Source organism: Bufo bufo, chromosome 2 (genome assembly GCF_905171765.1).
Source record: "Bufo bufo chromosome 2, aBufBuf1.1, whole genome shotgun sequence".
In the NCBI taxonomy this organism is placed as follows: domain Eukaryota; kingdom Metazoa; phylum Chordata; class Amphibia; order Anura; family Bufonidae; genus Bufo; species Bufo bufo.
Genome location: NC_053390.1, coordinates 29,332,591 through 29,345,072, shown reverse-complemented (window position 1 = coordinate 29,345,072; position 12,482 = coordinate 29,332,591). Strand labels below are relative to the sequence as shown.

At 43.4% G+C, this 12,482-nt stretch overlaps 1 protein-coding gene across 2 annotated transcripts; it reads left to right on the top strand.

Annotated features, from left to right (window-relative positions):
* Window positions 1–498: 498 nt before the first annotated feature.
* Window positions 499–6,814, top strand: LOC120991271 (gastrula zinc finger protein XlCGF17.1-like). 2 transcript variants are annotated; one of them, XM_040420113.1, is made up of 2 exons: window positions 499–806; window positions 5,477–6,814. In XM_040420113.1, the coding sequence occupies exons 1-2, from the start codon at window positions 686–688 to the stop codon at window positions 6,526–6,528; spliced, it is 1,173 nt and encodes a 390-aa protein (XP_040276047.1). In that variant the 5' UTR covers window positions 499–685; the 3' UTR covers window positions 6,529–6,814. The 2 variants fall into 2 exon arrangements, with proteins under 2 accessions (XP_040276047.1, XP_040276049.1); XM_040420115.1 differs by lacking the exon at window positions 499–806 and adding an exon at window positions 854–1,009.
* The last annotated feature ends 5,668 nt before the right edge of the window (window positions 6,815–12,482 follow it).

Genomic DNA, 12,482 nt, shown 5'->3' with positions numbered 1-12,482 from the left:
AATGAATCTTCCTACAGAAGAGGATGAGGAGTTCCGTGATCTCTCCAGCAGGGCGGCAGTCTCTGTCATGGAGCTGTCTTCCAGCAAATGTCATCAGATATGTTTCTCTTTTTCACACTCACCATAACAGCTCTTGAGGAGAAAGGATTAGCCTTCCCAGGGAAAGGAGACTTGGAGAATATAGATGTAGAGATTTCTCCAACACCCTGGTACCTGGTGGAGGGGAGACTGGGAGTAGTTGTTTCTTCCTCCATGTACTCTGTCCGACTGATGAAGGTCTTCACTGTGGGTTCTCTCGTTAGGTGCTGGGCCCTCGGCGCAGATGGTGTGGAGCAGAATATTGTTATTTCCCCCTGATAACTAAACCTAGAAGTGAAGGAGCTGAGAGAAGTGTCTGATCTATAGACAGATCTACAGGAGGTCATGTATTCAGTCACTGTGTGCTTGTGTCTCCACAGATGGATCCAGGAGGAGAAATCCACCAGAGAGAGGTCCCCGTCCTCTGTATTCCCAGGACTGTCCAGAGGAGAAGGTCCCAGAGAATCCTCAGGTAGATGGACCTGAGCCCTATACACATCTATATAGGGGGTCCTGCAGTCATGGAGGGGTCATAGATTGTGAGGGTCTCTTATGTGGACCTGTTCGATTTCCCACCTGTCTGCTTTATTGTACTGAATTGTTACAGATGACAAATCAGGGAGAAGATCTGACTGATATTAAAGTGGAGGATGAAGAAGAGAGGATGATGGGCGATCCCCCGTGTAAGAGTGAGGTGGAGGAGGACATTCCAGGAGATGTCACCACAGGTATGGAATCATAAATGGAGAAAGTGACTTCAAATTCTGTCCTTGGTGCCTTCAGGGCAGGAGGAGAATCTGATCACCGGCTGCTGCACTGCTCTTTAATTGGAGATGTCTCCATCACATCATGAAGTGTTCCCCTTATCCAGCTGACGGCGATCTCTGATCAGATTCTTCTCTGATCCCGGCTGTTCCTGCAGGACATGAAGGTAGTCACATCCACACACCCACTGGGGATTATGGGGGCAAAGCTTTTGTGTCTGTACTGTCATGGTGAACTACATGTACGCCATTGTGCAGGAATTACATGCCGCCAGTGACCTTCTTGTACCTTATTGTGTGGGAAAGGGTTATGTATTTTGGGATTGTTAGCAGACATAAAATATAAATAAAAAAATCCATACATTTTGGTGACAAGTGAGCTAATAAGTACTAGAGGTAAGCAAATTCATTTTGTGCTGATCCTAATAAAACAGTCGGAAGATTTGATTTGTATGGAAGTTCTACCAGAATCAAAAGTTCTCCAATTGCGCTGAAAATATGTGTCACTCTGAGGTCTCCCAGGACTTATATTATTTATCTATTGCCTTTCTCAAGAATTAAAATTCTTTCTCTCTCTCGCCTTTCAAGCTCTTTAATGCAAAGACAGCAATAGTAAATGTCAAAGTGACAGCTTTGGGTAAACGCACAGTTGACTGTGCTATAAGCCTGTTTAATAACACACTGCACTGTCAGCATTGTATTTCAAATGTAAAAAAACATTCCAAAAATGATCCCTTATCAGGGCAGATGCCTGCTGGTGGTTATACACAGACAATGATGTTGGAAAAAGCATTTGCTTGTCCTGAACAAGCGGCCCAAAAATATTCTCCCATTTTTGAGAGCAGTAGTACAGTATGGAATCTGGTGGACAAGGCAGGAGATGTTCAGCTGTGTAGACGTAATAGTAGAGGCAGCACAGTATCCAACCTGACGAGCAAGGCTGGTCCTGAGTGTGACTCTATACAATATGTCCAGTCAGGTTTAGTACACTTATTATTAAATACGGAAACTTTGCAACAGACCTAAGGGTGTATTACACCTGACGATTTTTTGGCAGATAATTAGTAAGGAGCGTTAGTAGTAATGCTCATTAGCAATCCTCTGGCAGTCTAATACTGCCGCTGTTCATCTGACAAAATAATATGTTAAAAAAAATAATCGTTTGCAGACGGCAGATCGTGGTGTTTAATCGTGATATGCTGCCGGCAAACCGTGATTCCTTATTGGAAAGAACGATGGTATAATGATCTCTCCTCCCTGTACTGTGGAGGAGATCGCTGCATGTAATTGTAAGTCTTCGAATGTGACAATGAAGATACAAAAAATGACAACCAGGCCTGGTGAGCCTGGTAATCAACCCCTTCATGATCCTTAACGTACTAGTGACTGACAGCTGGGCCCCTCCAGTATCGCTGTAAAAGCCGATGCTGGCAGATCAACCCCTTATATGGTGAACGCGGCATATAGGAGGATCGCAGAGGGAGGGGGTGACAAGGTGCCGATGGCCCAAAAAAATAATAAAAACAGTGCCAAAACAGCCATTATTTTTGGTCACCTTGCCCAAAAAAATTTGTAATATTGAAAGATCAAAAAATCTTATTTACCCAACAAAATAGCACCAATAAAAAACGTCAACTCTTCCCACAAAAAACGAGCCCTATGCAAGACGATCAGCAGAATTTATTTATTTTTATCTGGTTTTAATAAAATGGAGACACAAAACCACTTTTTTTTTAAAACAATGCTTATTATGTAAAACTGAAACAAACAAATAAAAATAGACCTATTTGGTTTTGTCACGTCTGTAACAACCTGCTCTTTAAAAATAACACATGATCTGTCCTGTCAGGTGAATGCCTTAAAAATAAAAAAAACTGTACCAGAACAGCCGTTTTTTGGTTCCCTTGCCTTACAAAAAGTCTAATATCAAGCGATTAAAAATCAAATGTACCCCAAATTAGGGCTGAAACGATTACTCGATTGAATAGAGTAATTCGACACAAAAAAATCCTCAATGCAAATTTTCTGCATTGAGGATTCGTTTGTGTCATGTGACACGGAGCGGGAGTAAAGCGCTTGCTATTACTTACCTCTCCGTGTTCACCCGCCGGCCTGTACGGCACTGCACTTTCAGCCCTGACACATCGTCAGGACATAGTGCACGTATGCGTGCACTATGACCCAACGCTGTGTGACGTCAGGACGGCAGTGCAGCCCGCGGAGAAGACTGAGGAGCTGTGGAGCGGCGCCCCTACAGGAAAGGTAAGTACTGGCACTGGGGGGGGGGGGGGGAAGCTGATGGAACTTATGGGGGCAGCTGATGGCATTAGGGTGAGGGAGAGCTGAAGGCACTGGGGGAATGGAGCTGATGGCACAAGGGGGAGCGCATGGCACTCGGGGGAACTGATGCACTTGAGCTGATCGCACAGGGGGGAACGAAGGGTGTTGGGGAATGATGGCAGGGGGTCTGATGAGTTTTTATAAAGGAAAACAGTCTATTAATAAAAAAAATTCTTATTAGAGTACATGATTAATCGTAAAAATAATCGGTAGAATACTCGATTGCTAAAATAATCGTTTACTGCAGCCCTACCCCAAAATAATACCAATAAAACTGTCACCCTATCCTATAGTTTCCAAAATAGGGTCACTTTTGGGGAGTTTCTACTTTAGGGGTGCATCAGGGGGGCTTCAAATGGGACATGGCAACTTAATATTATCCCAGTGAAATCTGCCCTCCAAAATCCATAGGTTGCTCCTTCCCTTGTGCGCCCTGTGATGCATCCATACAGCAGTTTACACCACATATGGTGTGTTTCTGTAAACTGTAGAATCGGGGTCATAAGTATTGAGTTTTGTTTTGCTGTTCCTCCCCTTGCGGCCTTACAGGAAAAACTGGCTTAAAATGGAAAATCTGCAAAAAGTCGAATTTTAATTTCTCCTCTATTGTCCTTTAATTCTTGTAGAACACCTAAAGGGTTAACAAAGTTTGTAAAATCATATTTAAATAACTTGAAGGGTGTAGTTTCTAAAATGAGGTCTTTTATGGGTGGCTTCTATTATGTAAGCCCCACATAGTGACTTCATAACTGGTCCTTTTAAAAAGCGGGTTTTGGATTTTTTTTTACATTCTTTAAAAATTACATTTAAAATTGTACTACATCTAATATCCATATTATGACTACTGCTAGAGATGCTATTGAGACCTGTATGCATAAGCTAAACTAAGCTCAATCTCTGTCCACCTATAGCTTAATCGATCAGCTCCTTTCAGTGCACCTCCTCTCCTGCGATCTCACACATGCTCAGTACAGTGTGCGGTAAAATACAGCAGCAGATGGGATTCAAAGCTATAATTGTTATGGGCAGTGGTTGTGGAACCACTTTGTCATCCCACCTGTTTGACGTTGGGTTAATCCTAAGTGTGTTATCCTGGCAGACCCCGGGTTTTCACCCTTTAACATGCTTCAGGGGTGCCACCACATCACAAGCTACCAATGTAACATGCTATAGAGCCAGGGAGACTGCAGCTTGTACTGAGCATGTGTGAGTTTAGCAACAGAGGAGGAGGTACACTGAAGGAGCTTGTCAGCTAATCCCCAGGTGTACATTATAAGATGGATTTTTCATATTAATCTACAAGCTTCATAATGTCTAAGAGTCCTATTTAATAATTAATTTAGTTTGTGGTGACGGATCAGTTTTAGGTTAACTTGTATTAGGCTGCTTTAACATCTGCGTTTTTTCAATTCCGGTTTTGGGATCCAGCAGAGGAAATTAAACGGAATTAAACGGTTCAGTGTTGTCCTTATTCATTGTCAGTGGGGACAAAACTGATCAGGATGCATAAGTATGCATCCGTTCCGTTTTGGTGCCAGACAAAAAAATGCTGCAAGCTGTGGTTTCTGTGTCCAGTTGGCGAAATGGAACAAACCGGATTTGTTAGATTTTGATTTAATACAACCGGATCCAGCCGAAACGTATGTATTAAATGACACGGATCTATTTAATTCCGGTTTTGAGATCCAACAACAGTGCAGGTGTCAATGTAGTCTTAATGTGATGCCCACTTGGCATTGAAGGAAGGGCCAAATGTGTTGGCAGAGGGCAGGCTCGATAGCCAGAGAGTCTACTTTTTCAAATTTTTAACTAGGTTTGTGTAATAAAAGTGGCGACCAGATGTAGACTAGAATTCTGAACTTTGTCAGAGTATTATATGAAAGAAGTGGATTCAACTGAATGGCTATACCCTGTTGCATCCACTTCCAGCCTATGGTCTGCAAATTGCAGATCCGCAAAACACTGATACCAGCCGTGTTCGTTATGCATTTTGCGGAATGGAATGTCCTTGACCATAATAGAACAGTCGTATTCTTGTCCGTAATGCGTACAAGAATATGACATGTTCTATATATTTGCAGATGGCATGGAATGGACAAACGGATGAGGACAGCACACTGTGTGCTGTCCACTTACTTTGCAGCCCCTTTGAAGTGAATGGGTCCGCATCTGAAATGCAAAAATTGTGGATCAGATGTGGACCCAAACCACGTTCGTGTGCATGAGCCCCAATAGGAATGTTATCTGTTTGTGTAGTTTGCAAAAAACAAATATTAAAATTTTTATCTTAACAGAAAATCCTGGTAAGAATTCTGAGCAAAACTTTGTGTTATCGCTAAATTATAAAGTGGAAGATGAAGATGTCATGGAGGACACTTCTGAAGAAAATCCAGGACTTCACAATACAAATCAGTCATTTAATCCCCCTAATTATGAGGAACCTTCTCCTGATCAATCACTGATTGTTACCACAATTACAGGTCAGAAAGGGGGTAAAAGGTTTCAGAGTGGTAAAGAGTTCACCAAAAGCGCAAGTCTTTCTACACAGAGAGAAATTCACACAGGAGAGAAGCCATACTACTGTTCAGAATGTGGGAAATGTTTTACATATAAATCAATTTTTGTTATACATGAGAGAACTCACACAGGAGAGAAACCATATTCATGTTCAGAATGTGGGAAATGTTTTACAGGTAAATCAAATCTTGTTTCCCATCAGAAAAGTCACAGAGGAGAGAAGCCATATTCATGTTCAGAATGTGGGAAAAGTTTTACATATAAATCTAATCTTGCTAAACATGAGAGAAGTCACACAGGAGAGAAGCCGTATTTCTGTTCGGAATGTGGAAAATGTTTTACACATCAATCAAGTCTTGTTACACATGAGAGAAATCACACAGGAGAGAAGCTGTTCTCATGTTCAGAATGTGGTAAATGTTTTACACATCAATCAAGTCTTGTTTCTCATGAAAAAATTCACACGGGAGAGAAGCTGTATTCATGTTCAGAATGTGGAAAATGTTTTACAGATAAATCACATCTTGTTAGACATGAGATACATCACACAGGAGAGAAGCCATATTCATGTTCAGAATGTGGGAAATATTTTACAGATAAATCAAATCTTGTTAGGCATCAGAAAGGTCACACAGGAGAAGAGTCATATTCATGTTCAAAATGTGGGAAATTTTTTAAACGAAAATCAAGTCTCATTACACATGAGAGAAATCACACAGGAGAGAAGCCATATTCATGTTCGAAATGTGGGAAATGTTTTACTGATAAATCAAGTTTTGTTAGACATGGTAGAATTCACACAGGAAAGAAGCCATATTCATGTTCATGAAGTCTTCATGGAGTTTATTGGTGTATCATCATAGACTGGGCTATTTTTGTCCTCAATCAATATTTAACAATAAAATGGCTTAATTTGTGTTACGCAGTGATCGTAGAACCACTGTGTCAACTGAACACATACAATTTGGGGCAAATCACAAGGGCATTAACCTGGCATTCCCTGGTTTTCACTCTTTAACCCATTATACTGGGATCTAGACTTCACTGCAGGGAAACCACCAGGCCACTACTGTTTAGTTGACAACTCACCCACAGGGGTGAATATACACCAGTGCAGAGCACTGAAGGATCAGGCTAAACCATACTCGGGGAGAGGTCAGGGCAGGCCTAGTGCAAGCAAACCAATAAGCAGTCTGTGGTCAGGGCAGGCATCTTATGATCATTACAGAGATCAGGCAGTGAAGGGTCTAACCCAGAAAACAAATAGGAGCTGGTAAATGGGCAACAGGTGGAACTGTGGCACACTTTAGCAGGGAACTAGAAAGCTAGACAACATATTGCTCAGACACCTTCCCATTGGGGAAAGTGCCTTAAATACCCCAAGGTGGCCAGCCATTGGCTGGTCGAATTAAGGTGCGCATGTGTTGCCTTTTAAGAGCTCACGCTATAAAAGTTTGTCAAAGAATGTGTGGTTTTTCTTAGTGCTGTTCCACCCAACAATTTCTGTAGCTACTGTCAATGTGTGGAGTTTGAGATACGGGAAAAAATAGGCTTAAACAATGGCTAAGTGAAAAAATTATTTACTGAATAAAATAGCAGTGAGGCACATACAGATACAGCAGCAGTTATAGCATATAGAAAAAGAATCGCTTAGTCCAGGTCTATTCTTGGCAATGTTTGTGTTGCGGTATGGAAGTGCCTATGATGGCGTATAACAATGAGACATCTTGCTTAATGCTTACCCTATGTGTTAAGGAACATTTCTATAGCTCAGTGCCTTTGCTAGGATGAGCACAAGATAGTCCAGGATATTGGTTAACAGGTGTGTGCGCTGTGTACTTGTGAAAACTTTAGAAATGTGATAGATCACATCTGTACTAGGGGCCAGTTTTGGTATCCGCAAACTGTTGAAGAACCATTAACCCTTTATTATACAACTATAAAATTAGTTTTGGCTTGAAGGGGTTCTCAAGAATTAAGCTTTTTTGTGAGCAATCTGGTATACTCACCTGACTAAAGCCTCATGCACACGTCCATGGAACACGGACCGTGAGATACCGGCCTGGATTCCTGCTGAGTGCATTACACTCTATACGACTGTATTACTGTACAGCAGCGGCGGCACGAAGCGCACAGCATCATAGCAACCAATGACACCGTGCGCTCCTGCACTCAGCAGGAATCCAGGCAGGTATCTCACGGTCTGTGTTCCACGGACATGTGCATGAGGCTTAAGGTTGGTTCCAGACCTTGATATTCATAAGAGCCGATCTACTGATTATATTAACCACCTAAATGTTTTGCCCGAGTGGGACTGTGGGAAAAGTAGGGCTGCAACGATTAATCGACTTTATCGATAATATTCGATAACTGGATTCGTTGTCGATGAATCCAGTTATCGAATAATCGCGATTTGTTGCTATGCGGGCGGGCTGTTTACTTTAACCACCTCCGGACCGCCTAACGCAGGATCGCGTTCCGGAGGTGGCAGCCCTGCGCAGAGTCACGCATATATGCGTCATCTCGCGATGGGCGAGATTTCCTGTGAACGCGCGCACACAGGCGCGCGCGCTCACAGGAACGGACGGTAAGAGAGTTGATCTCCAGCCTGCCAGCGGCGATCGTTCGCTGGCAGGCTGGAGATGTGTTTTTTTTAACCCCTAACAGGTATATTAGACGCTGTTTTGATAACAGCGTCTAATATACCTGCTACCTGGTCCTCTGGTGGTCCCATTTGTTTGGATCGACCACCAGAGGACACAGGTAGCTCAGTAAAGTCCCACCAAGCACCACTACACTACACTACACCCCCCCCCCCCCCCCCGTCACTTATTAACCCCTTATTAGCCCCTGATCACCCCTGATCACCCCATATAGACTCCCTGATCACCCCCCTGTCATTGATCACCCCCCTGTCATTGATTACCCCCCTGTAAAGCTCCATTCAGATGTCCGCATGATTTTTACGGATCCACTGATAGATGGATCAGATCCGCAAAACGCATCCGGACGTCTGAATGAAGCCTTACAGGGGCGTGATCAATGACTGTGGTTATCACCCCATATAGACTCCCTGATCACCCCCCCTGTCATTGATTACACCCCTGTCATTGATCAACCCCCTGTAAAGCTCCATTCAGACGTCCGCATGATTTTTACGGATGCACTGATAGATGGATCCGATCCTCAAAACGCATCCGGACGTCTGAATGAAGCCTTACAGGGGCATGATCAATGACTGTGGTGATCACCCCATATAGACTCCATGATCACCCCCCTGTAAAGCTCCATTCAGATGTCCGCATGATTTTTACGGATGCACTGATAGATGGATCCGATCCGCAAAACGCATCCGGACGTCTGAATGAAGCCTTACAGGGGCATGATCAATGACTGTGGTGATCACCCCATATAGACTCCCTGATCACCCCCCTGTAAAGCTCCATTCAGATGTCCGCATGATTTTTACGGATGCACTGATAGATGGATCCGATCCTCAAAACGCATCCGGACGTCTGAATGAAGCCTTACAGGGGCATGATCAATGACTGTGGTGATCACCCCATATAGACTCCCTGATCACCCCCCTGTAAAGCTCCATTCAGATGTCCGCATGATTTTTACGGATGCACTGATAGATGGATCCGATCCGCAAAACGCATCCGGACGTCTGAATGAAGCCTTACAGGGGCATGATCAATGACTGTGGTGATCACCCCATATAGACTCCCTGATCACCCCCCTGTCATTGATCACCCCCCTGTAAAGCTCCATTCAGATGTCCGCATGATTTTTACGGATGCACTGATAGATGGATCCGATCCGCAAAACGCATCCGGACGTCTGAATGAAGCCTTACAGGGGCATGATCAATGACTGTGGTGATCACCCCATATAGACTCCCTGATCACCCCCCTGTCATTGATCACCCCCCTGTAAAGCTCCATTCAGATGTCCGCATGATTTTTACGGATGCACTGATAGATGGATCGGATCCGCAAAACGCATCCGGACGTCTGAATGAAGCCTTACAGGGGCATGATCAATGACTGTGGTGATCACCCCATATAGACTCCCTGATCACCCCCCTGTCATTGATTACCCCCCTGTAAAGCTCCATTCAGATGTCCGCATGATTTTTACGGATGCACTGATAGATGGATCCGATCCGCAAAACGCATCCGGACGTCTGAATGAAGCCTTACAGGGGCATGATCAATGACTGTGGTGATCACCCCATATAGACTCCCTGATCACCCCCCTGTCATTGATTACCCCCCTGTAAAGCTCCATTCAGATGTCCGCATGATTTTTACGGATGCACTGATAGATGGATCGGATCCGCAAAACGCATCCGGACGTCTGAATGAAGCCTTACAGGGGCGTGATCAATGACTGTGGTGATCACCCCATATAGACTCCCTGATCACCCCCCTGTCATTGATCAACCCCCCTGTCATTGATCAACCCCCCTGTCATTGATCACCCCCCCTGTCATTGATCACCCCCCTGTCATTGATCCCCCCCTCTGTAAGGCTCCATTCAGATATTTTTTTGGCCCAAGTTAGCAGAATTTTTTTTTTTTTTTATTACAAAGTCTCATATTCCACTAACTTGTGTCAAAAAATAAAATCTCACATGAACTCACCATACCCCTCACGGAATCCAAATGCGTAAAATTTTTTAGACATTTATATTCCAGACTTCTTCTCACGCTTTAGGGCCCCTAGAATGCCAGGGCAGTATAAATACCCCACATGTGACCCCATTTCGGAAAGAAGACACCCCCAGGTATTCCGTGAGGGGCATATTGAGTCCATGAAAGATTGAATTTTTTGTCCCAAGTTAGCGGAACGGGAGACTTTGTGAGAAAAAAATTAAAAATATCAATTTCCGCTAACTTGTGCCAAAAAAAAAAAAATTCTATGAACTCGCCATGCCCCTCATTGAATACCTTGGGGTGTCTTCTTTCCAAAATGGGGTCACATGTGGGGTATTTATACTGCTCTGGCATTCTAGGGGCCCCAAAGCGTGAGAAGAAGTCTGGTATCCAAATGTCTAAAAATGCCCTCCTAAAAGGAATTTGGGCACCTTTGCGCATCTAGGCTGCAAAAAAGTGTCACACATCTGGTATCGCCGTACTCAGGAGAAGTTGGGGAATGTGTTTTGGGGTGTCATTTTACATATACCCATGCTGGGTGAGAGAAATATCTTGGTCAAATGCCAACTTTGTATAAAAAAATGGGAAAAGTTGTCTTTTGCCAAGATATTTCTCTCACCCAGCATGGGTATATGTAAAATGACACCCCAAAACACATTCCCCAACTTCTCCTGAATACGGCGATACCACATGTGTGACACTTTTTTGCAGCCTAGGTGGGCAAAGGGGCCCATATTCCAAAGAGCACCTTTAGGATTTCACAGGTCATTTACCTACTTACCACACATTAGGGCCCCTGGAAAATGCCAGGGCAGTATAACTACCCCACAAGTGACCCCATTTTGGAAAGAAGACACCCCAAGGTATTCCGTGAGGGGCATGGCGAGTTCCTAGAATTTTTTATTTTTTGTCACAAGTTAGTGGAAAATGCTTATTTTTTTTTTTATTTTTTTTTTCATACAAAGTCTCATATTCCACTAACTTGTGACAAAAAATAAAAAGTTCCATGAACTCACTATGCCCATCAGCGAATACCTTGGGGTCTCTTCTTTCCAAAATGGGGTCACTTGTGGGGTAGTTATACTGCCCTGGCATTCTAGGGGCCCAAATGTGTGGTAAGGAGTTTGAAATCAAATTCTGTAAAAAATGACCTGTGAAATCCGAAAGGTGCTCTTTTGAATATGGGCCCCTTTGCCCACCTAGGCTGCAAAAAAGTGTCACACATCTGGTATCTCCGTAATCGGGAGAAGTTGGGGAATGTGTTTTGGGGTGTCATTTTACATATACCCATGCTGGGTGAGAGAAATATCTTGGCAAAAGACAACTTTTCCCATTTTTTTATACAAAGTTGGCATTTGACCAAGATATTTATCTCACCCAGCATGGGTATATGTAAAAAGACACCCCAAAACACATTCCTCAACTTCTCCTGAATACAGAGATACCAGATGTGTGACACTTTTTTGCAGCCTAGGTGGGCAAAGGGGCCCACATTCCAAAGAGCACCTTTCGGATTTCACAGGTCATTTACCTACTTACCACACATTTGGGCCCCTAGAATGCCAAGGCAGTATAACTACCCCACAAGTGACCCCATTTTGGAAAGAAGAGACCCCAAGGTATTCGCTGATGGGCATAGTGAGTTCATGGAAGTTTTTATTTTTTGTCACAAGTTTGTGGAATATGAGACTTTGTATGAAAAAAAAAATTTAAAAAAAAATCATCATTTTCCACTAACTTGTGACAAAAAATAAAAAATTCTAGGAACTCGCCATGCCCCTCACGGAATACCTTGGGGTGTCTTCTTTCCAAAATGGGGTCACTTGTGGGGTAGTTATACTGCCCTGGTATTCTAGGGGCCCAAATGTGTGGTAAGGAGTTTGAAATCAAATTCAGGAAAAAATGAGGAGTGAAATCCGAAAGGTGCTCTTTGGAATATGGGCCCCTTTGCCCACCTAGGCTGCAAAAAAGTGTCACACATCTGGTATCTCCGTACTCAGGAGAAGTTGAGGAATGTGTTTTGGGGTGTCTTTTTACATATACCCATGCTGGGTGAGATAAATATCTTGGTCAAATGACAACTTTGTATAAAAAAATGGGAAAAGTTGTCTTTTGCCAAGATA